Here is a 21,035-nt window from a genome sequence, read left to right as displayed (position 1 = left end):
TAATACCTTGAATTTTCTCTGGATTAACTATAACTTAGCTTTCACTATGTGTTTAAAATTAATACACAGGGAGAGAATTGGAAATCCCCGTTTTGTTTATTAGTCTTTCCCTTTCGTATCTTGTTGATATTTCAAATGTTTGTTTGTTTGTGGATTTTTTCTTTTCTTACAGCCCATCGAGGATCACTCTGCTTGATTTATTACTGGCTTAGGTTTCAATGCAACTAGATTTAATCAGTTGGTTATTACCACAGTTGCTTAGCTCAGGGAGTTAATATGCATATTATTTCTAAATTCGTACAACTGTTGCGTAACTGTATCCTAAAAGCTACTGCTAAAGATATCTTTTGCAATATTGTGTTGTTTTTATTAACAATGATACATTATTGACTAAATTCCTGGTAGTTTAATGTTACTAACTTAGCAACTCCCTGCACTTTTTGATTGGATGGGATGAATGATTTAAAATATGTTTAAATTTCAAGTCAAAATTGAAGTATAAAACAGTACATTTTATACATAGACGCTGTCAATTATCTGAAACAAATAGATGAGCCTTTAGCACATGTTATGTCTGTGGCTTACTTTACATTGCATGTCAACATTAGATATGGAAATTTGCATATGGTTGACTGGGAAGACTTGCAAAGATGTCAATTTTCACTTTAGTTATTTGAAGTCTTGCTTCAGATTTTATACACACATGCCAAATCTGGAGCTTCTTTCCCAAACTTGTAACTGCTATATCTCCTTTATCTGAACACTGGAATTGGCCACCCAAAGGTATATCTTTCAATGCTCTGCTTCATTTTCTTCAAGTGCATCTGTGCGTACGGCGCCATGTTTTCATTTATATGCTTCTAATGTTACATTTCTGGAATCAGAAGAAATAAACAATCAAATATTTTCTCTTTACTTCATATTAAACATGAAACGTCACTGATGAAAATATTTCCTTTTCCTGAAAACTTAATAGAACATTTAAAAGTTGTACTACTATACTAGTTTTATCTTATTTCAATTCAGTGAAAGCATTTCATTGGTTTCTGAATAGGTATTAGATGAGTTCGTTTTTTAGAAAGATCAAGCATCTGGGCAAGGCTGATAAGGAGACATTTATGTTGATGAATGGCAAAGTTTTTCTTGAAAAATTGATCAAATCTTGTGATAATAAACGCAACCCTATTCGTTGTTTCCATGAAAACGAGCTCAAGATAGCAACAAAAAATTATGACAGACAGAAAGTTATAACAACTGGATTGGGCTATGAATTATTCAAGGGTTTTCTGCATGACTATCCTGTTTCTATCATGAAATTTGTAAACTCCGACTATGCAGCTGAATTTTGTTTTAATAACATTGTATTTGCATCACAAATGAATCACAAGAATGTGATAAGGCTGATTGGATGCTGCCTAGAAACTGAAAATCCTGTTTTGGTATTTGAATATGTTGAGTATGGAACTCTTGCTGATTGTATTTATCATCCTCGTCAACCCAATTTTGAACCTGTCACGTGGTCACTGAGGTTAAAGATTGCAATGGAGATAGCTTATGGAATTGCATATCTCCATGTTGGTTTCTCCAGGCCTATTGTTTTTAGAAACTTAAGACCATCGAATATTTTATTCCAGGGACAATCTGCTGCCAAACTGTTTGATTTTTCGTACTCTGAATCTGTTCCAGTGGGTGAAACACGCATAAGAGGCAGGGTGATGGGAACATTTGGATATCTTCCTCCTGAATACATTGCAACAGGTGATTGCAATGAGAAGTGTGATGTTTATAGTTTTGGTATGTTGCTACTTGAGCTCTTGACTGGACAGAGGGCGGTTGATCGAGAAACTGAAGATGGGTGGTTTTTGTCTGATCGTGTGAGAAAATATATTAAGAAGAGTAGGTTCACTGAGATAGTGGATCCCGAAATTGTTGGAGAAAGATTATGCTCAGCAAAAGAGCAAAAATTGAAAGCTTTCACAAGGCTGGCCTTCAATTGTCTCTCTGTATCAGCAGATGATAGACCTACAATGGTAGATGTGGCAAAACAACTTAGGCTAATGCATCGTTCTGAAATGTAATTTTATGAAGCATATATTCCTAGTTTCTTCATCTGTTCTTTCTCTCTCTTGTTGCTACGATCATGTCATTCTATCATACTTCATATGGCATGTCGAATAACTATACCACAATTGGTACTCCGAGATAAATTTAATTTAACTTCACTTTTTTAATTTCTTCATAATTCTACTTTACTTGAATGGTTGTGAATTTTTTGTTAAGATTTTAATTTCAAAAGAATTATGTAACATATGCATTTTGATTTTTACTAATTAAGTGTATGATTTAATTTTTCCTCTTCGATATTAATTTTAAAATTGTCACAACATTAAATCAAGATAAATTGAGCACGATTAAAAGCTCAGGTAGTCGGATTTTATTTTCGTCACGGGTCTAGTATTAGCTTAATTTGTATTAAGCTTAAGTGAAAAAAAAAAAAGAAGCTGGTTTCTATAAATGGAAAGTGGGAGACTGGTTTTCAAAAAAGGAAAGAAAGAGGGGCACGTGAGAGAGAAGGAGAGAGAGAGATTGATCCGGTTTGACCCGCAAAACCGACCCGACCCGTGACCTTGACCCAGACGGATCTCGCGATTCGGGCCACCTCACCGGCCGAGCTTGGTACCGGTCGGAAGCTTGGAAGCCGGCCGTCATAACCCAGCCGTCCTCGTTGCCGGAAAACGGCAAGAATACCGACGATCGAAGCTCGAAAAGACGCGGCAAAAACCCATCATCATCGCCGTCTATTTCGCCGGAGTTTGGGCACGCCTCCAGCTGGGTTCTACTCCTCACGTCACCATCATCATTTTCCGACCAACCTTGCCACCTGAAACGGCCGGATTGTTGACGATCGGCCACTTGGAAAGCTCGGGCCTTTGGGAGCACGATCCGCCGCCATCGCCGCGCGTGGTAAGTCACCGCCGGCACCATTGGACTCACCGAGGTCTGAACCATCAGACCTAAGCTTCCTGTCGTCGTTGACTGAAGTCTGGTCACCGTTGACCGGCAGGGGCAATTCGGTAAATTCATAAAACCTTAGGGTGAATTTGTAATTTATGGAATCAGTGGATAATTTGGTAATTTTAGGTTAAGGCAGTGAGGTAATTTGAGATTTCGAGGGTAATTCAGTAATTTAAGTCGTTAAGGACATTTTGGTAATTTTACGCTCCGAGTGTAATTTCATAATTTCTGATATTGTGGTAATTTCGTGATCTGAATTGAGGACAATTTAGTAATTGAAGATTTTGAGGATAATTTTGGTAAAATAATGATGTTGTGGGCATTTTGGTAATTTTGGCATGCATGGGTATTTTGGTAATTTTGTGCATGCGGGAATAGTTTATTGTGGATAGATATTCGTTTTGAGAATTATTATGTAAAATTTGTTGTATTTCAAATTTACTGTGAATGATTATGTTGTTTCCTTGATTAGGAGGATCCGTGAACGAGAATCAACCCGCGGACGTTGTTGATACCGAGTCTGGACTTCGTCACTGTGAGCAGAATATACAAAACCTATTTTCATAGTATATTCTGATTTTACCATACAGTACAACATGTTTTTTATGCTTCGATTTAATGATTTTCTAGACAATTGATTTTTTATTTACGTGTTGATATTTATTGTTATCAAGAATGAGTTTGATTAATGATTTTATTGTCATTTTTGAGTAAATGCATGGTATTAGAATTTAGTGGATTTGAGATATGTTAAATAAAAAGAAAATGAGATTTCAGATGTGATTATATGTTTATGAACATGTGTATAAAAAGTTGTTTGGAAAATCATTGGACAATACCCTTTCCCTCCAGATACAGAGATACAGATAATACGAGATGAATACAGAGATACAAATGAGATGAGATAGAGGCATTTGGGGCCTGTTTGAACACACATAGAGACTTTGGGCCGTGTGTTTGGGCGCTTTTACCTTTTGGGGGCTTATGCATGCAGTATGATGATTACAAAGATACAGATGTTGAGATACATGAGATACGAGATGAGATTTCCCTATCTATCCGTTGTAGCTCCGGGGCATGATGGTTCCCTGATTGCCCGTCCGTCGAGGTCCGGATATGATGAGATCATTCCTCTGGGTACTTGTTTGATGATAGTTTTTGGTATTATAAGTATTATGATTTCATTGATTTTATTCAGATTTATGTAATATAGTTATTTCAGTGACTGATTTGAATTGAATATGTTTATATAAGTTATGATATTTTGATGAAATTGATTTGAGAAAAATTAAATCATTTTAAATAAATTTATTTTTCAAAAACTACTATCCACTCACTGAGCTCACTGAGTTTTATACTCACCTCATTTTTATTATATTTCCCCCCATAGGAGATTTGCAGGTACATTAGTTGACCCAGCAACGATAGTTAGATTTGAAATTGTGGCCACGTGATGGTGCTAGGAGTCGTAGATTTAATATTTTTATATTTGAGATATTGCGAATTGTATGTATTTGTTATATTTTGTAATTAAGGATAACCATTATATTTTAATATTAGAATGATTTGGGTGATATTTGGTATGTTGACTTGAGAAGTTAGTTATGAAGGATGGATGAATATTGAATTATTTTTAGCGTATTTTTTGTAAATTGTAGGTTTGGGGATGTTTTATTTATAGGGGAGATTTTGTCAAATTTTTGATAAAATTCTTAGATATCATAATTATTATTGATTCGATTATACGAGTTTAGATAGACCCGCCCTGGAGTACGGGACGGGTCGTTTCAAATTATTCGTTTGCATCACAAACAATTATGTGTAACAAAAATTCCCATAGGCCGAGTTCGATTGGATGTGACTTCGCTTTCAATCCAATCACCTGAGTTCAAGTAAAATTTTGAGACAAGGATTAATGTTTAGCAGGTAGTTTTCATTAATTTCTATCCCTAACTTGTGTGTGTGTATTGGTGTTTACCTGTGTCTATTTTGATTACCCACTAAATTCCTTTGTTTTTAATCAAATTTCAAACAAAGGATGGATTAATGACCCCTTCAAAATTACACAGGTTTTACACGAATTTTAAACCATTAGATCAAAGATTGAAGATTATATAAATATTAAATTACACGGAACACTAAGTTTTGCACATTAATTTCTATGATTTTTTCCTTATTCTCTCTTCTCAACCTTTTTTTTTTCTTTTTTTACTGTTCTTTCTCATTCAGCTCAACTCTCCATTTTCTTATTTGTTCTTGTTCTCTCTCTCTCTCTCTCTTTTTGAAAGGAAATCCCATTTAATTTTGGAATAAAAAGTTATTCAATATGTTCGTTTTTTTATATCTGTAGCATAAACTTGTGTGATTTGAAGGTGCCATTGATCATTTCTCACTCAAGTAGAGGAATTTCAAATATATTTAAAATTAGATAGACTTCCTAGAGGGCCGAGTTCTTTTTTGGAATGTATTTATTTACTTTCTATCATGATTTATAAATATCTCGAAGATGTCGTTGAAAAGACAAATCAATTAATAATTACTTCAATGACATATTGATTTGAGTATGACTACTATTCACTTAGTAATTACTTTGCACGACAAATCAACTTGAGTATGATTGCTAATGATTCTGACCAGATTAATTATATCCAGGGCACATCAATTAAGTTTTTTTCTCAAACTATATCATCGGCATTTGCCGTCATGGTGAAAATTCTATTTCTCACGGTTGATAGTTTTGTTTAGCATTTTATATCCAATTTTGGACACAACAGTAAGTTGCATTCTCATTTTAGAGACAAATACCAAATCAAAAGGAAAATATTAAATATTATTTATGATAAAAATACATAGGAGGTGCCATAGAGGAAGAGGCTGCAGTAGTCTTTTCATTGAGTTTGGCAAGAAAAGATTTATGCAGATTATCAATTGTTGCATCCATTTGAAGCAGCTCCTGATGGTTAAGCTCATCAACTGAAGTTTCCCACCAACGCGGCTGAGTCTCTTTCCCCCTCCTCATCTGCTTCAACACCTTCTCCCGTTCCTTTTCCTCATCCAATTGGCGAAGCAGCTCATTATGCTGGTGATTGAGTTCATTAATTCTCACCTGGCGGTGAGCCTCAGCCAGCGGATGAGTGTTGTCATTTGCTGCCTGGTTCAACCCCACGAAGCGGTTTGCAACAGCTTCAATGGAAGGGTGGCCGAATGAGAAAGGCTTTCCAGACTGTGAGAACACCAGAATGGCAATCTCAGAGCCCGTGAGAGTCACAAGCTCACTGGCCTTCTTGTAGATCCCAGATCTACGTTTTGAGAACGTGATCAACCTACCATCCTCACTCTCAATCTTTTTCATCTCAATCTTTTGTCTCCCTTTGGTTTTCTTGTCTGCCATTTCCAAAATCAATGATATCTGGCTAGTTTCTTTTTTATGAACAATGATTTTCTCGTGCTCCGATATGGTCATTTTGGGATGAATTTATAAGAGGAAAGACGCGTAGAATTAATTAGTATAAGGTAAGGAATTTATCTTACTAAGTTGTTACCTTATTATCTTACCATGTTTTTCAAAATCTAATACAAGGTGTAAAGTTACTAAATGAGATACCTAAAACCCCAAAGAATTTAATTCATTAACAATTATAAAAAGAAAATAGGATGAGGTAACAACTAGGAATAGATAAATTCATGACCTTACTAACTAATTCTTTGTGTCTTTCCTCGTATAAATTCACCAGAAAGTTACCATATCATCAAAGCACATGAAAACCACTGTACTGCTCATAAAACATAAATTAGGCAAGCACATTCATTTTGGAAATGGCAGCCAACAAAAATTTATTGAGCTTATTATATATGGTAGTAATGCGCCATAGATGTGTGACAAAAAAGGGAAAAGTTTTAAAAATGTATCTAATATTTTTGCAAATCAAAATGTCACTCTAGTCTGTACTAATTAATAACCTCATTGTCAGCTAAAATATAAAACAAACTAATGAAAATAAAGATTTCGTTCACCAAAAACTTATGTCGTACATATGTATATGTACGCATATGCCGTATTTTACTAAAAGTAATGCTAGAATCATAAACTCTTTGCATAAACTATTTTCTCTACAAAGTGAAGTGGAATAACATTAGTAAGTACATGGATCATGGGATATTTCCAATCACCTTTAACTGTTATACCACAAATATTTGTAGAAAATAGCTTGTACAAAGAATTTGTGGTAAATTCTACATATTAGAAAATATTAGGTGCTCTCTTGTGTTTTCCCTCTGCTATTGATTTTTTTTCATGGGAAACATGCATGAGTTAAGAATTCAACTAGAGACAATCTACACGTCGAATGAAACTACTGAATATGTTTTTTTTTTTTTTTGTTTAAATACTCATAATTTTTAAAAATCAATTTAACTGATATTAAGCCATCAGTAAATGATAAAATATATTATTATTAAAAATCAATAATTAATGATGTAATATAATTTTGAAAAAAAAAGTACCGTGACATCGTCACCACAGCTAATGGCTCTGTTGGTATCGTTGGGAATGGCGCAATGACCGGCGATGAGATTTAGAGATCTGCAAAACAGTGAGATTGTTATTGGCAAAATAGCATCATGATGCAGGCACACATTTCTCCCAGAAGTTGTAGGTCAACATAATATTGTCAATGAAGCTTAGTGGCTGAACAGCGTTGTAATGGATACCATCAAATTTAAAATGTCGAGAACTACAATTCGATGCCAACCAAAGAGGCACAGTGAGGGCGTTCATGCGTCCTTAAAGTGGTAGGCCAGTATAATGTGACTGGTGAGGAGGTAGTGATCCAGCGATAAAGGAAATAATAAATACGTAACACCAGACTCAAATTTTTTAATTCTACACATCGACACCAGAAGAAATAGGAACGATGTCGATGTAGGCGTGCATGCCTCCAAAAGTGAATGGGCAATATAATGAAGTCAGCAATGTGGTCGATTGGATGACGAGATATTGAGACTGTGATTGGCAAAAGAGACACAATTAAGTCTCGCATACCTTGCAAAAGTGGTCGATCGCTCAATGTAGTGTCATCTTCAAATCGTGGGGAATAAGTCTGAAAAGGAAAATAGGAAAATCAATGACAAAAATAAAAATATAACTAATATCAAATGTTAACAAAGAATGAGAATTAAGGGAAAACTTGACATACTTGACACTAGCTAGCTTTTTGGATTTGCAAGCGTGTCTGTTTGTTTTGATTCTTAATCATGATTTTCATGTTAAAACCTAATCAATCAAAATCCCTAGAAATTCACACAAAGATGAACCCAATCACCTTCTCTTCAATAAAACTAAATAAATAAATAATTCTTATATTTTGCTAGTACTAAAAATATTGAAGCTTGACCCGAGTTTAAGGAAAATGTTAAATCTTTATAGGGAAAAGTGCGTAAAATACACGTACTTATGCACGCGCTTGAATGCGTAATATGCATAAATGTAAATACAACTATGTTCTATTAAAAATTACTAATTGGAGTTCTCATGGTTATTAATTGAAGCATGTTACAGATAAGTTAACTCCAATTTGCCTAGTTAGCGAACAACAATAGAACAACAATATTTGGGATAGCATAATGTAGCCCCCTATGTTTTCAACAAGTGACATCAACACTTCCTTTTGAATATTATACCATTTGTTTCTCTCAAACCAAAAATTTATTTATGATATTTTACTAGAATTATAATATTAAAATAAATGAAATAATATATGCATTTTAATATATTTTCAATATTATAAAAAATATTTTAATATTTGACAATTTGTTAGACATATTTTACCATACTAAAGTAAATTTCAGAATAAATAGAAATGTATCATTAAAATAAGTGTATAAAAATTTTAGTCATTTAAAATTATTATATAAAATAATTTTAATATTATTAATACATTAAATATATTTTGTTAATTGTAAAATTTATGTAACCCAAAGATTTATTTACAATCTCTATAATAAATACAAATATATTATTAAAATAAATATAATAATTTAAAATTTTAAAATTATTGTAAATATTAAAAATATTACTATTATTATTATTAAGATTAAATTATTTATATTTATTATTTGAGTCTTTTAAAATTAGTTATCTAAAATGGGATGGATATACCCAAGTTGCAGATTGGAAATATCCCCACCATTTTAGACACCCAATAAGGTAGTGCATATATTTTAAAAAACTTCAGATCCCCACAGACAGGTGCCAACCCAAAAATATATATTGGGTGTTTAAAATGGTGGGGATATTGCCAATCTGCAATTTGGGTATATCGGTAATTATAAATACTTGAATAGTGGGTTTACTCCTTAATTATTTCTATATATGGATACTATTTTACCAATATTTGAATTTTTTTTATTTGTTACCTAATTAGCCTCACACTCACTCCAGTAATTATTAAAATTTAAAGGCTTTTGGTTGTCAGCAATTAATAAATCTTTCCGAAATTATGCTGGGCAAAACAGCAAAAAATTGCAAGCTTTTGGTTGTCATCAATTAATTTATCTATCTATATGAGTACGTGATAGACCTTCAAATGGTAGATGTGCGAAAACAACTTAGGCTGATTCTGAAATGAAGATTTTAAGGCATTTATACTTTATGCATCTTTTCTTTCTCTCTCTTGCTGCTAGGACTACGATCACGTCATCCTATCATACTCCAAATGCTTGTTCAATAAACGTGCCATAATCGCAATTCCATTTTGCTATGTTAAATTCTTTAGAACGATAATCTTGTAAATATATCTTCAATTTACCCCTACCTAGGGGGAGAATATTTAATTTACCACCTACTTAAAATGACGATCTTCAATCTACTCTATAAAAGTGTGAAAATATCAATTTATCGGCATTTACCACACACACACACACACACACACACACATATATATATAATAGTTTTTTGGTCAGGGATCTTAAAGTGTGGAAAAGTTCAGGAAAGCTTCAAAACTGTACAGTTTTAAAACATTGTGAAATTAACATTATAAAACTATAGGGTTTTAAAACTTTCTCGGACTTTTTCATACTTTAGAATTTTAGATTGAAAATTTTTCTATATATATATATATAGACACACACACACCCAATCAAAGCGCCCCCTATTTTCTATCATCTTTTGAATTAAAATTAAGGTAAATAGAGGTTTTCACACTTTTTCGAAATATATTAAAGATTGTCATTCTATCGAGGGAATGAATTGAAGTTCACCTAATTCTTTTTATATAGTTCTATTTTACCTGAATAGTTGTGAATTTTTTTGTTAAGATTTTACGTTCAAAATATTTATTACTCTATGTCACAAACAATTATGTGGAACCATACGTCTCATGGGCATAATACAATTGGCCATGAATTCACTTTGTACCCGATCACCCGAGTTCGATAAGAAATACTTGGGGTAGGCGTAAATATTTAATGGAAAGGGATTTTTATCTCCATCGAAACCTTACATATACGTTCATATCATTTGATCGCCCACCAAAATCGTTTATCTTTGTTTTTAATCAAATTTCAAATTGAGGAAATTAAAAATATTTGTAGCTACCTACTTCCTTGAGGGTTTATTTATCTACTTGTGATTATAAACATGGTTTGAATAGCTGGCTCGATGATGTATTTGGAAAGTTGGGGTTTTGAAAGTAAATCTAGTTCACCAAGCATGAACAAGTAAATTACTTGGACAAATTGACAGATTACTTTGAATATTGCTGCTAATGATGCTCACCAAGCCATATCACATTTTTAGGCACAACAATAACTTGCATTCTCAAATTATATCATAGGCATTTACGATTGGTAGTTTCTAAGCATTATCCAGTTAATCATTTGGACCCGCAACCTCAGATATTTTATAGACAAATGCCAAACCAAATGGAAAATGAGGTATATTATTTATGATGAAAATACAAGGAAGGTGCCACGGGGGAAGAGACAGCAGCAGCAGCAGCCCTTTCATTGAGCTTGGCCAGAAAAATTTGGTGCAGATCATCAACTGCTGAATCCATTTGAAGCAGCTCCTGCAGATTATGCTCATCAATAGGGGTTTCCCACCAACGCGGCTGAGTCTCTTTACCCCTCCTCATCTGCGTCAACATCTTCTCCTGTTCCTTCTCCTCATCCAGCTGGCGCCGTAGCTCATTGTGCTGCTGATTCAGCTCGTTAATGCTCACCTGGCGGTGACCTACAACCAGCGAATGAATGTTGTCATTAGGCAGCTGGTTCATCCCAAGGAAGCGATTTGCAACAGCCTCGACGGAGGGGTGACCAAAGGTGTATGGCTTCCCAGATTGTGAGAACACAACAACGGCAATCTCAGAGCCAGTTAGAGTCACAAGTTCAGTGGCCTTTTTGTAGATCCCTTATCTCAGTTTAGAGAATGTTATTAATCTGTCATCCTCATTCTCGATCTTTATCATCTCAATCTTTTGTCTCCCTTTGGTTTTCTTACCTGCCATTTCCAAAATCAATGTAATTGGCTGGTTTCTCTTTTATTAATAATGATTTTTCTGTGCTCTGATATGGTCATTTTTTGATGAATTTATAAGAGGAAAAGCACGTGGAATTAATTAGTATAAGGTCAAGAATTTCTCTGCATAAGTTGTTAACTTACCATACCTTTAAAATTTAATATAAGTCTATAAAGTTACTAAATGAGGTACGTTAAACTCTAAACAATTTAATTCATTATTCACTATAAAGACGAGTGTGTCAAGTTGCTCAGTAAGATACCATAAACTCTAAAGATTTTAAATCATTAACAATTATGAAGAAAATATGGTAAGGTAACAACTTAGAATAGTTATACAGATTTGTGACCTCCTAACTAATTCTTTGTGTCTTTTCTTTTACAATTTCATCAGAAAAATGACCATGTCAAAGGACATGAAAACCACTTTGTTCAAAAAAAAGAAAAAAGAAAAAAATTTAATCAATCACTTTCATCCCGGAAATTGCTGATTGAGCTTATTATATATGGTAGTAATGCCGTATTATTTGCAGCAATTGAGGGAAAATCTTGTAGAAGTGCATATGATATTTTAACAAATTAAAATGTTGCTCTAGTCTGTACTAAATACTAATTATATATCCTCAATGTTTTCTAAAATGTAAAATAATTCATGAAAGCCAGATTTCATCCACCAAAATCTTTTGGTGTGTGTATTGGCATGCATAGGTACTTTACAAAGAATAATGTTGGAATCACTTGTTAGACTTATTGTTGTTTTGTGCCCTAAAAGCAAGCGATGAAACAACAATTCTTGAATTTCATAAGATTTATTTATTCATTATTTATTTTAGGATAAAAGCTCATTTAATCCCTATATTTTTAAAAATACCTCAAAACATTTCTGCCATTTGATAGACAGCAAATGCATGAGCCACGAAGATCTGGAAATGCCAAAGCCAAATCCTAAGTTTGCTACGTGAGGGCATGAGTCCCATGCAAGCCATGCATGAAACATGCATGTGCTGAGATCGTGAAGATACGTGCTGGAGCTGGAGCCGTGATCTAGGAATATGCTTATCAACAATTGTGCAGCGAGTAAGGAGGGAAGCTAAGACACGGAATTTTTTTCGATTATCTTTCGGTTTCGAATTCTTAGCTAAGTTGTTATACTCATTTATTTAGCCGTAATTGTAGGATGGAAACCAAAGTCTTGTTATTATAAATAAGCTCCAGAATATGAATAAAGGTATTGAGAATTCTAAACAACAATTATTTGGTCTTTTCTCCATAAGCAGAAAAATATCACTTGTGTTACGCGTGATCATTGGCTGTCTCTGACTGGGACCTAACATTGGTATCAGAGCGGGTTAACAATGATGACCAACAAAGAACGTATTGAGCGAATTGAAGCTAATCTGAAAAGCATGGAGAGCCGAATGGAACGCATGGAGATTGGGATCAATGACAAGCTTCAGCGATTAGAAGACACCATCAAAAAATTAGCAGAAACTTTCAATGCATCCAAAGACACCACTAGCCACGGCACCAACGAAACCATTGGTTCACCGCGGCCAGTTCGAGAAGAAAGTGAAGGAGTAGTGAAGCTGCACGGTATGCCCAAGTCAATCATCAGCGATCGTGACCCCATATTCATCAGCAAATTTTGGCAAGAGTTCTTTAATTTATCAAGCACCAAACTCAAAATGAGCTCGGCGTACCACCCGCAAACCGACGGCAAAACGGAGGTAATTAATCGATGCTAGGAACAGTACTTGAGATGTTTTGTTCACTGGTGGCTGCGAAAGTGGCATTCTTTTTTGCCGTGGGCAGAATTTTGGTACAACACCACATTCCACGTCTCCACCGGAATGACTCAATTCCAAGCTTTGTATGGAAGACCACCTCCAGCCGTGCCCATGTATCAACTTGGTTCCTCGCCGGTGCATGAGGTTGATCAAGCCTTACATTCGCGTGATGAACTGCTCTTACAATTAAAGAAAAACTTAGCCACAACAGCTAACAGGATGAAGCAAACAGATGACAAGAGTCGCCGCGACGTTGAGTTCAAACAAGATATGGTGTTATTAAAGTTACAGCCCTATCGGCAGACTTCAGTGTTCAGAAGGGCACATCAGAAATTAACTTGCAGGTACTTTGGGCCGTATTTAGTTTTTTGCAGAGCTGGAGCCGTTGCCTACAAACTACAATTACCAGAGAATGCTCGAATTCACCCAGTGTTTCACGTCTCCTTGCTTAAGAAAGCCGTGGGTGATTTCCTTAGCAACGACGTCGATTACCACCTGTGGATGATGAAGGCTCGGTGATCATGGACCCTGAATCTATCCTTGACACACGTTGGGTAAAGAGAGGAGGTAAAGTGATCGAGCAGAATCTAGTCGGTTGGAAAAAAAAAATGCCGGCTGAAGAAGCAACATGGGAGGACACCATAATGCTGCACCAACAGTTTCCCAATCTGACCCTTGAGGACAAGGGTATTCTTCGAGGATGGGGCAACGATAGACAGCAAATGCATGAGCCACGAAGATCTGGAAATGCCAAAGCCAAATCCTAAGTTTGCTATGTGAGGGCATGAGTCCCATGCAAGCCATGCATGTGCTGAGATCGTGAAGATATGTGCTGGAGCTGGAGCCGTGATCTAGGAATACGCTTATCAACAATTGTGCAGCGAGTAAGGAGATTGTAGGATGGAAACCAAAGTCTTGTTATTATAAATAAGCTCCAGAATATGAATAAAGGTATTGAGAATTCTAAACAACAATTATTTGGTCTTTTCTCGCCATAAGCAAAAAAATATCACTTGTGTTACGCGTGATCATTGGCTGTCTCTGACTGGGACCTAACACCATTACTTCTTTTTCTTTTTTACTTACTTTTACAATATTATCCTCTTAAAATAATGTTTCTTTTTTTGGACATTAATAAAAAGAAACAAATTAAATTATCAATTTAAGCCTAAAAAATAAAATAGAATAAAAAAGAACTTATATTATTTGGTACTGAACAATTTGTTGATGAGTAAATATATTAGCTTTTTTATTATTGTCCAAAAAATTGGTAATTTAACTTTTCTTACAATATTAATTTTTTTGGACATACATGAGTTTCCACAAAAATTAATATATATTGTTTTGTCTTTATTTTATTTTATGTAGTTTCTAACTATATATATATATTACAAAAAAGAAACATTATTGTAAGAACGTAATATTTTAAAATCAAGCCAAAATTTAACGCCAATGATGTTTTGAGATATTTTTAAAACTAAAAGGACAAAATGAGCATTAACCTCAAAATATAGAGACTAAACAAGATTTTACCCTTTATTTGAGCACTACATTATCAACCCTTATTCATAAAGTATGTGATTTCCGTATTGGACATATGATGTCAATATTAGAAGCTATAAATCACAAGTTCTTTATAAATAAAATATTATGCACAACTATTAATGAAATGGGCATTTCATACGCAAGGCTGTAACTTTCTACTTCTATTGTGATGATTTTATCTTGATCATTTAGAGTAGAATGGTTAATATGTATATGTTATATGCATATTGAACTAGACTATACTAATTTATGATCTAATTTATAAAACATCGTTGATTATAATTTACATAAGCTTTAATAAGCTTAATTGATCTTATACTTGGGTGGGTAATGAACTTGCATTCATTTATTGCTTTTTTTGAGTTGTGATGGAGTGAGATCCATATAAACAGTTAAAGCCTCAATAGCTAGGAGATGTAATTTCGTGGATCATGGGAACACGTACTTACAAGATGGAATCTATACTAATGACTCTTACCCAAGTTATTTGTGGTACTTGATGATTTAAATTTATTTCCACAATTTAGTCAATTAATTATTTATTGAATAATAATATTTATTTTAATTTAATTTAAAAATATAGATATATTGAAGGTAATCACCAAAACAAATAGTGACCTAAGGATTATGAAATTACAGAGGCATGACATTTGTCATGGGCCTAGCTTTAATTATGAGCGTCAGATAGAGGGTCGATTAAGTGGTTATTATTGGTCTAAGACCAAGGACAAAATTAATTAAAAGGAGTTTTAATTAATTAGGTTTTTATTTAATTACATGATTTACTAGAGTGCAACGTTGGGGTTTTAGTGGAATAGCCTGGGTTAACTTAGTAGTTTCAGTGTGTCATGAGATGACTAGGCCTTGGCTATTAAGTTGGAGCTAGAAAACCCGTGGGTCTGTAATCCCTTTACTAGCTAAATTCCTGTCAAACTCTGATTCTAATAAATACCTACGTAAAGGAGAGGAAATTAGAACGAAAATAGGATTTAACGTATAGATTTTCTTAAAAAAGAAAAATATAGCTTTAGGATTTCTGTCTCCTATAGAGACTTGTAGAGACGGTTGAGGATAATAGAGAAGACTGCAGCCATATTCTATAGATCCTGACAACGGCAGTGGAAAAGATTGCAATTGTCTTCTTTAGATCTTCAACAGGAAATCAAGGTATTTCTCTAACCTTGTTCATGTATACATAATCAAGAAAAGTTCCTAACTTTGATTGATTTGATAATAGATAGAAAAATTATTTATCTAGATTTGATCAACCAACATCATAAGCTCTTTGCACATATTATTTTGTATATACAATGAAGTGGCATAATAGTATTGACTATTTGGATTAAACTAATATTGTTATATCACAAATGTTTGCAAAATATAATTGGTATGAGGAATTTGTCGCAGATTCTATACACAAAAAAAATATTACGTGCTCTTTTGTGCTCTCTCTCATTTATAGAATTTTTGTCATGAGCAACATGAGTCAAGAATTCAATTGGAGACAATATAGGCATCGAGAGTACTTATTATTTTCTCTCAAAATAATATTGAATATGATTTTCTTTTGTTTGTTTTAGATATGTATTGTTGGAGAATGAACTGCAAATCTGATCTCTCAACCGAGTATTACAAGTTGGTTGTAGACTCAGAGATATAGCGACATGTCGGTTGAAGCCTCCAAGGAGGCTGTATGACTGGCTTTTTGACACAACCCGCTTCGACCTACATGTCGGATTTGAGGCGAATCATGCGGACTAATAACTAAAACTTGTGACACATTTAATTCATGAAAATATGTATATAATATGGCCTTTCCTGTAAACACATAACAACCTCTGTGCCTTTTCTGAAACCATATTTGAATTCAAAACTTGCATAACTCATGTCTCATTGTACATACTGACATTACAAGTATATTTACATATAAAACATAAGCAACATAACTCCACATTCAATATCATACATCAGCAAACATGGAATTCATACATATACACATCACAAACTATACCAAATAGTACCTATGGGAAATAACTCTCAATACTCGTTGGGATCATCATTGCACGAGTAGAGCGGGGGAAAAACCTCTCAATACCCGGCGTAATTAAACTATCTCGCACGGGTAGAGTAACCTAACTCTCAATAAGCACGCACAGAGTCTATGGGGAAGGGTACATATATGGTGACTCGCAATCACATCTCATGACTCAATCAAACATATAATATGCATACATGTAATCATAACATGGTATTAAATCATAATATCAAACATAAATGCTGCATATAATACATAATAGTAATAATAATATCCACTTACAGATCCTGTTTCACTCCAGGGTTCGTTGGGGTTGTTGTGGGTCTCTGAACTCGTGGATTTTTCCGAGAATACAGGGTTCAAAATTAACTGTTAGAACTGATATAAAAACTTATACATATCATGCAAACTGTAACATAACTGCTCAAATTTCATAAATCTATTACCCACTAGTTTGCTGGATTTTAAAGTAACTATCCAATTCTGTTTTCTATAACTTTTCTTTTTAGTTACTCTCTTCCCTACTCTCGGTTTCTTCCTTTTCTTTCTTTATTCTTTTCTTTTCTTTTTCCTTCTTTTTTCTCTTTTCTTTTTCTCGGGTTTTCTTCTTTTCTTCTCTCGATTTTGCTCTCACTTTGACAATGGAAGCACAAATGAGAGCTGCTTTCAATTATTTCAATTTATATATCCATGGCCACCAACTCACGAATGAAGCATGCAGTCATGAAGCAGGCAGCTGGCTGTTGCTTTTGAAGATTGCCACGATTGGCTTTTTTTTTTCTTTTCTCCAAGCGGTGCATGACACTTTTGATATCAGTTGCGTGCATTAGTAACACATGTGGCCAAGCACACGAACATCTTAACCAAAACGGCAGCTAAGGTTGGCATTTAAGCAAATAAAGTTAATGAGACATAGACACATGGTTAGGGGCAGTTTTAAAAGGTTGTTGAAGGTTGTTATAAGCACGGGAAGTAACTGAGTTTATTATTAAGCTCAGGGGTGTTATGTCGGCGTCTGGGGGATCTTTCTAGATCATTCTCGTCTTTTATATATAGTCACATATTTTTTTTTATCATAAAAGGGCTCTTAAGAGAGCTAAGGCAATACTAAGCGGGAGTGTGCAACCCCATGAACATCATTAATCAATATGCTTAGCATATTTGGAGGAATAGATTGAAAGTAATGTAAACCCAAAGAAAAAGAAAAGTTGTACGAGGCAAGGAAATCTGCTGCTTCATTTGCTTCTCGGTAGATATGATCTACTTTGATCAGCCAATCACGCCGGAGGAGGTCTTAGATTGCCTGAATGAGAGTAAAATACTCATTGACAGGAGGGTTTGGGTTAGAGATTAACTTCATAACACACATGCTATCCACTTCCACGTAAACTCTGCGAAAACCATATTGCCAAGCAATAGATAGTCCATGAAATAAACCCCAGAGCTCAGCTAAAGTCACCAAACAAACACCTAAATTGGCACTTTAACCTACCTGCCAAACACCTTTGAAGTCACGGATTAGGGCACCAGCTCCTGCAATCCCCGAAGATTTCTTGGCACCGTCTGTATTTAATTTAATCCAAGGCCAAACAAGCGTAGTCCAACGAATCCATCTTTCGATACGAGCCATGCCAGCAGCAAAGGAGAATGAATTACTTCGTTGAATTTCAGTAGCCCTAACTTTGATATCCATTGCAATAGTATTGCTCTCCCAATAATCTTAAAAGTAAACTGATTTCGCCAAAACCAAATCCGCCAAATAGCCACTCCAAACATCACACGCCAAAGTTTGCTGCCTTGAAACTTGTTTGAAGCTTGCAAATTTCTTGACATTCATTCTGCAAGATCATCATTAAAGAACTCATGATGATTATGGCCCCAGAGAAGTCGAATTCATACCGCTCTAGAATAAGGACAATCACAGAGCACATGTATCGTAGTCTCCAACTCATACCCACACTTCTCACAATGTGGTTCAATGGTTAAATGGTGTGATGCTAACTCTCCCCGAGTCTTCAAGCGATTATGCAGCACCAACTAGATGAAAGTCTTTATACTCTACGGGCCCTTCCACGACCAAGCCAAACACCAGATCATATCCCTTTCATACAAATATGACTTAGCCAAAAGGTCATACGCTGACTTCACTGTGAAATTTCCTTGTGTTGAAACTACCCAGTAAGCTTTATCAGCACCATTACGCGCCGAAGGAGGATGAACTGAAGCAACACGCATCACTGCATTATGGGACAAGAGATAACTGAATTTTGGCCAATTCCAAGAACCATCTGCAGTCACAAAGTTAGCCATATACAAATCACAAAGGTTATGAGGTATTGGTTGTAAAATAAAAGCCGCAAGGGGATAAGATGCCGTGGCCCAACAGTCCCACCAAAATTTAATTCTCATGCCATTACCAGCATTCCAACGTAAACCCCGCTTGGCGTGATCCCAAACTCAACCCACAGATTTCCACAAATGAGAGCCGTACCGAGTGGGAAGAGATTGGGGGATATCCGAGAGAGATACTCTGTATTTTGTAGCTAGCACTTGGGCACAAAACTTACCAGGCTTAGTGATCAAGTTCCAAGAAACCTTCAATAATAGAGCTTCATTCATAATATCCAACCTCTTAAATCCTAGCCCACCAGCCAGCTTCGGTTGACATATAGTGTGCCAACTAATTAAACTCATTTTACGCAGATCATCATTACCACTCCACAAGAAGCGTCTACAAACTTGATCAATTTTAGTCTTGATACTAACTGGCAAATTAGTAGTCTGCGTAGCATAAATAGGGATTGCTTGGAGGATAGACTGGGTGAGGGTAATAAACCCTGCAAAGGACAGTTGAGAGGCAGCCCAACCCGAAAATCTTTGCTCCACTTTATCTAGAATTCCTTGGTAAGTTTGCTTAGAAACCCGGCGATGCAGCAGAGGCATGCCTAAGTATTTGCCCAAATCTTTTGTGACTATATAGCCCAACTCACGCCCCAAACGGCCAGCAATAACCCCTGAGACATTCTTAGAAAAATAAACTTGAGTCTTAGATTTGTTCACCTTTGTGCTAGAGCTTAAACAAAATTCTTCTAAGACCAAATTTATGAAAAAAGCTTGCTCACTAGAAGCCTCGGCAAGGAGAAATAGATCATCAGCAAAAAAATAAATGGCTTTGGGGAGTACCCATCTGAGATAAACGAATAGGTTTCCATTAATCTTGCTGGATTGAGCGATAAATCCCATGACTCAGTCTCTCGATACAGAGAACAAATATATAAGGAGACAACAGATCACCATGCCAAACACCTCTGCTGGGGGAAAAATCACCCGTTAATTCACCATTCCACAAAATGTTCATACTATTAGAAGTAATGCACTCCATTATTAAATAGACAAGATAGAATGGAAAAGATAGCTCCATTAAAGTCTCATGAATAAAAATCCAGTTCAATCTATCATATGCTTTCTCTAGATCAATCTTAATAGCCATTAAACCTTTTTTACCCATCTTTCGTCGCATAGGATGGACAACCTCCTAAGCAATGATAATGTTCTCCGTGATATGCCGGCTGGGGACAAAGCTTGTCTGGTGGGGTCCAATAAGATTAAGGAGTAAAACTTGGAGTCTAGTCACAAGAATCTTGGTTACTGTTTTATAAAACATTGTACATAAACTTATAGGGCAATACATCTTGCAAGATGTGGGACGCTCAATCTTTGGGATTAGGACTAGGGGAGTTTTACTAAGATCTTTAGGGATATTGTGCGAATTAAAATCTTCCTTTATACCAGAACAGAAAGACTCACCAACAATATGCCACTGAGACTGATAGAACCCGGCAGGGAAGCCATCGATTCTAGGAGCTTTGAGTGGGCCCATTTGGCAGACAGCCTCATGAATTTCCTCCTTATCAACCAGCATAGCAAGATTCGCCAAGCGAGTGTGCTCAATTTGAGGAAACCACCCTTGCACATGATACGACTGATACGTGTCCTGATCAGATTTATATAATGTAGAGAAAAAGGTCACAACATGGGTTTTAATGCTTGTGTATCATAAAGCCAAGTACTTACATCATCTCTAATCACAGTGATGTGATTACGAGCCCTCCTTGTAATAGTTTTCTGATGAAAGAAA

General features: G+C 35.2%; 2 protein-coding genes, 1 long non-coding RNA gene and 1 pseudogene across 4 annotated transcripts; 2 read left to right on the top strand and 2 right to left on the bottom strand.

Annotated features, from left to right (window-relative positions):
* Positions 1–690: 690 nt before the first annotated feature.
* On the top strand, positions 691–2,216 carry LOC127899771 (non-functional pseudokinase ZED1-like). The gene is made up of 2 exons (XM_052433844.1): positions 691–783; positions 1,055–2,216. The coding sequence occupies exon 2, from the start codon at positions 1,062–1,064 to the stop codon at positions 2,076–2,078; it is 1,017 nt and encodes a 338-aa protein (XP_052289804.1). The 5' UTR covers positions 691–783; positions 1,055–1,061; the 3' UTR covers positions 2,079–2,216.
* A 314-nt stretch (positions 2,217–2,530) lies between these two features.
* LOC127899661 (uncharacterized) lies at positions 2,531–4,653 on the top strand. Of its 2 annotated transcripts, XR_008051566.1 has the most exons (3): positions 2,531–3,074; positions 3,488–3,581; positions 3,868–4,653. It is a non-coding gene; the product is annotated as an uncharacterized LOC127899661 (long non-coding RNA). The 2 variants fall into 2 exon arrangements; XR_008051565.1 differs by lacking the exon at positions 3,868–4,653 and having other exon boundaries at positions 3,488–3,704.
* Positions 4,654–5,845: 1,192 nt separating this feature from the next.
* On the bottom strand, positions 5,846–6,406 carry LOC102611946 (agamous-like MADS-box protein AGL62). Its single transcript, XM_006492900.2, has one exon. The coding sequence runs from the start codon at positions 6,404–6,406 to the stop codon at positions 5,846–5,848; it is 561 nt and encodes a 186-aa protein (XP_006492963.2).
* A 4,546-nt stretch (positions 6,407–10,952) lies between these two features.
* On the bottom strand, positions 10,953–11,519 carry LOC102609833 (agamous-like MADS-box protein AGL61; annotated as a pseudogene).
* Between the last annotated feature and the right edge of the window lie 9,516 nt (positions 11,520–21,035).

The sequence above is a fragment of the Citrus sinensis genome, chromosome 9 (assembly GCF_022201045.2).
Source record: "Citrus sinensis cultivar Valencia sweet orange chromosome 9, DVS_A1.0, whole genome shotgun sequence".
NCBI classification, from domain to species: Eukaryota; Viridiplantae; Streptophyta; class Magnoliopsida; order Sapindales; family Rutaceae; genus Citrus; species Citrus sinensis.
This window is presented reverse-complemented; position numbering and strand designations above follow the sequence as displayed.

Coding starts and splice junctions, on each gene's coding strand:
- LOC127899771 (XM_052433844.1), top strand. CDS start 1,062: ATGAGTTCGTTTTTTAGAAAGATCAAGCATCTGGGCAAGGCTGATAAG.
- LOC102611946 (XM_006492900.2), bottom strand. CDS start 6,406: ATGGCAGACAAGAAAACCAAAGGGAGACAAAAGATTGAGATGAAAAAG.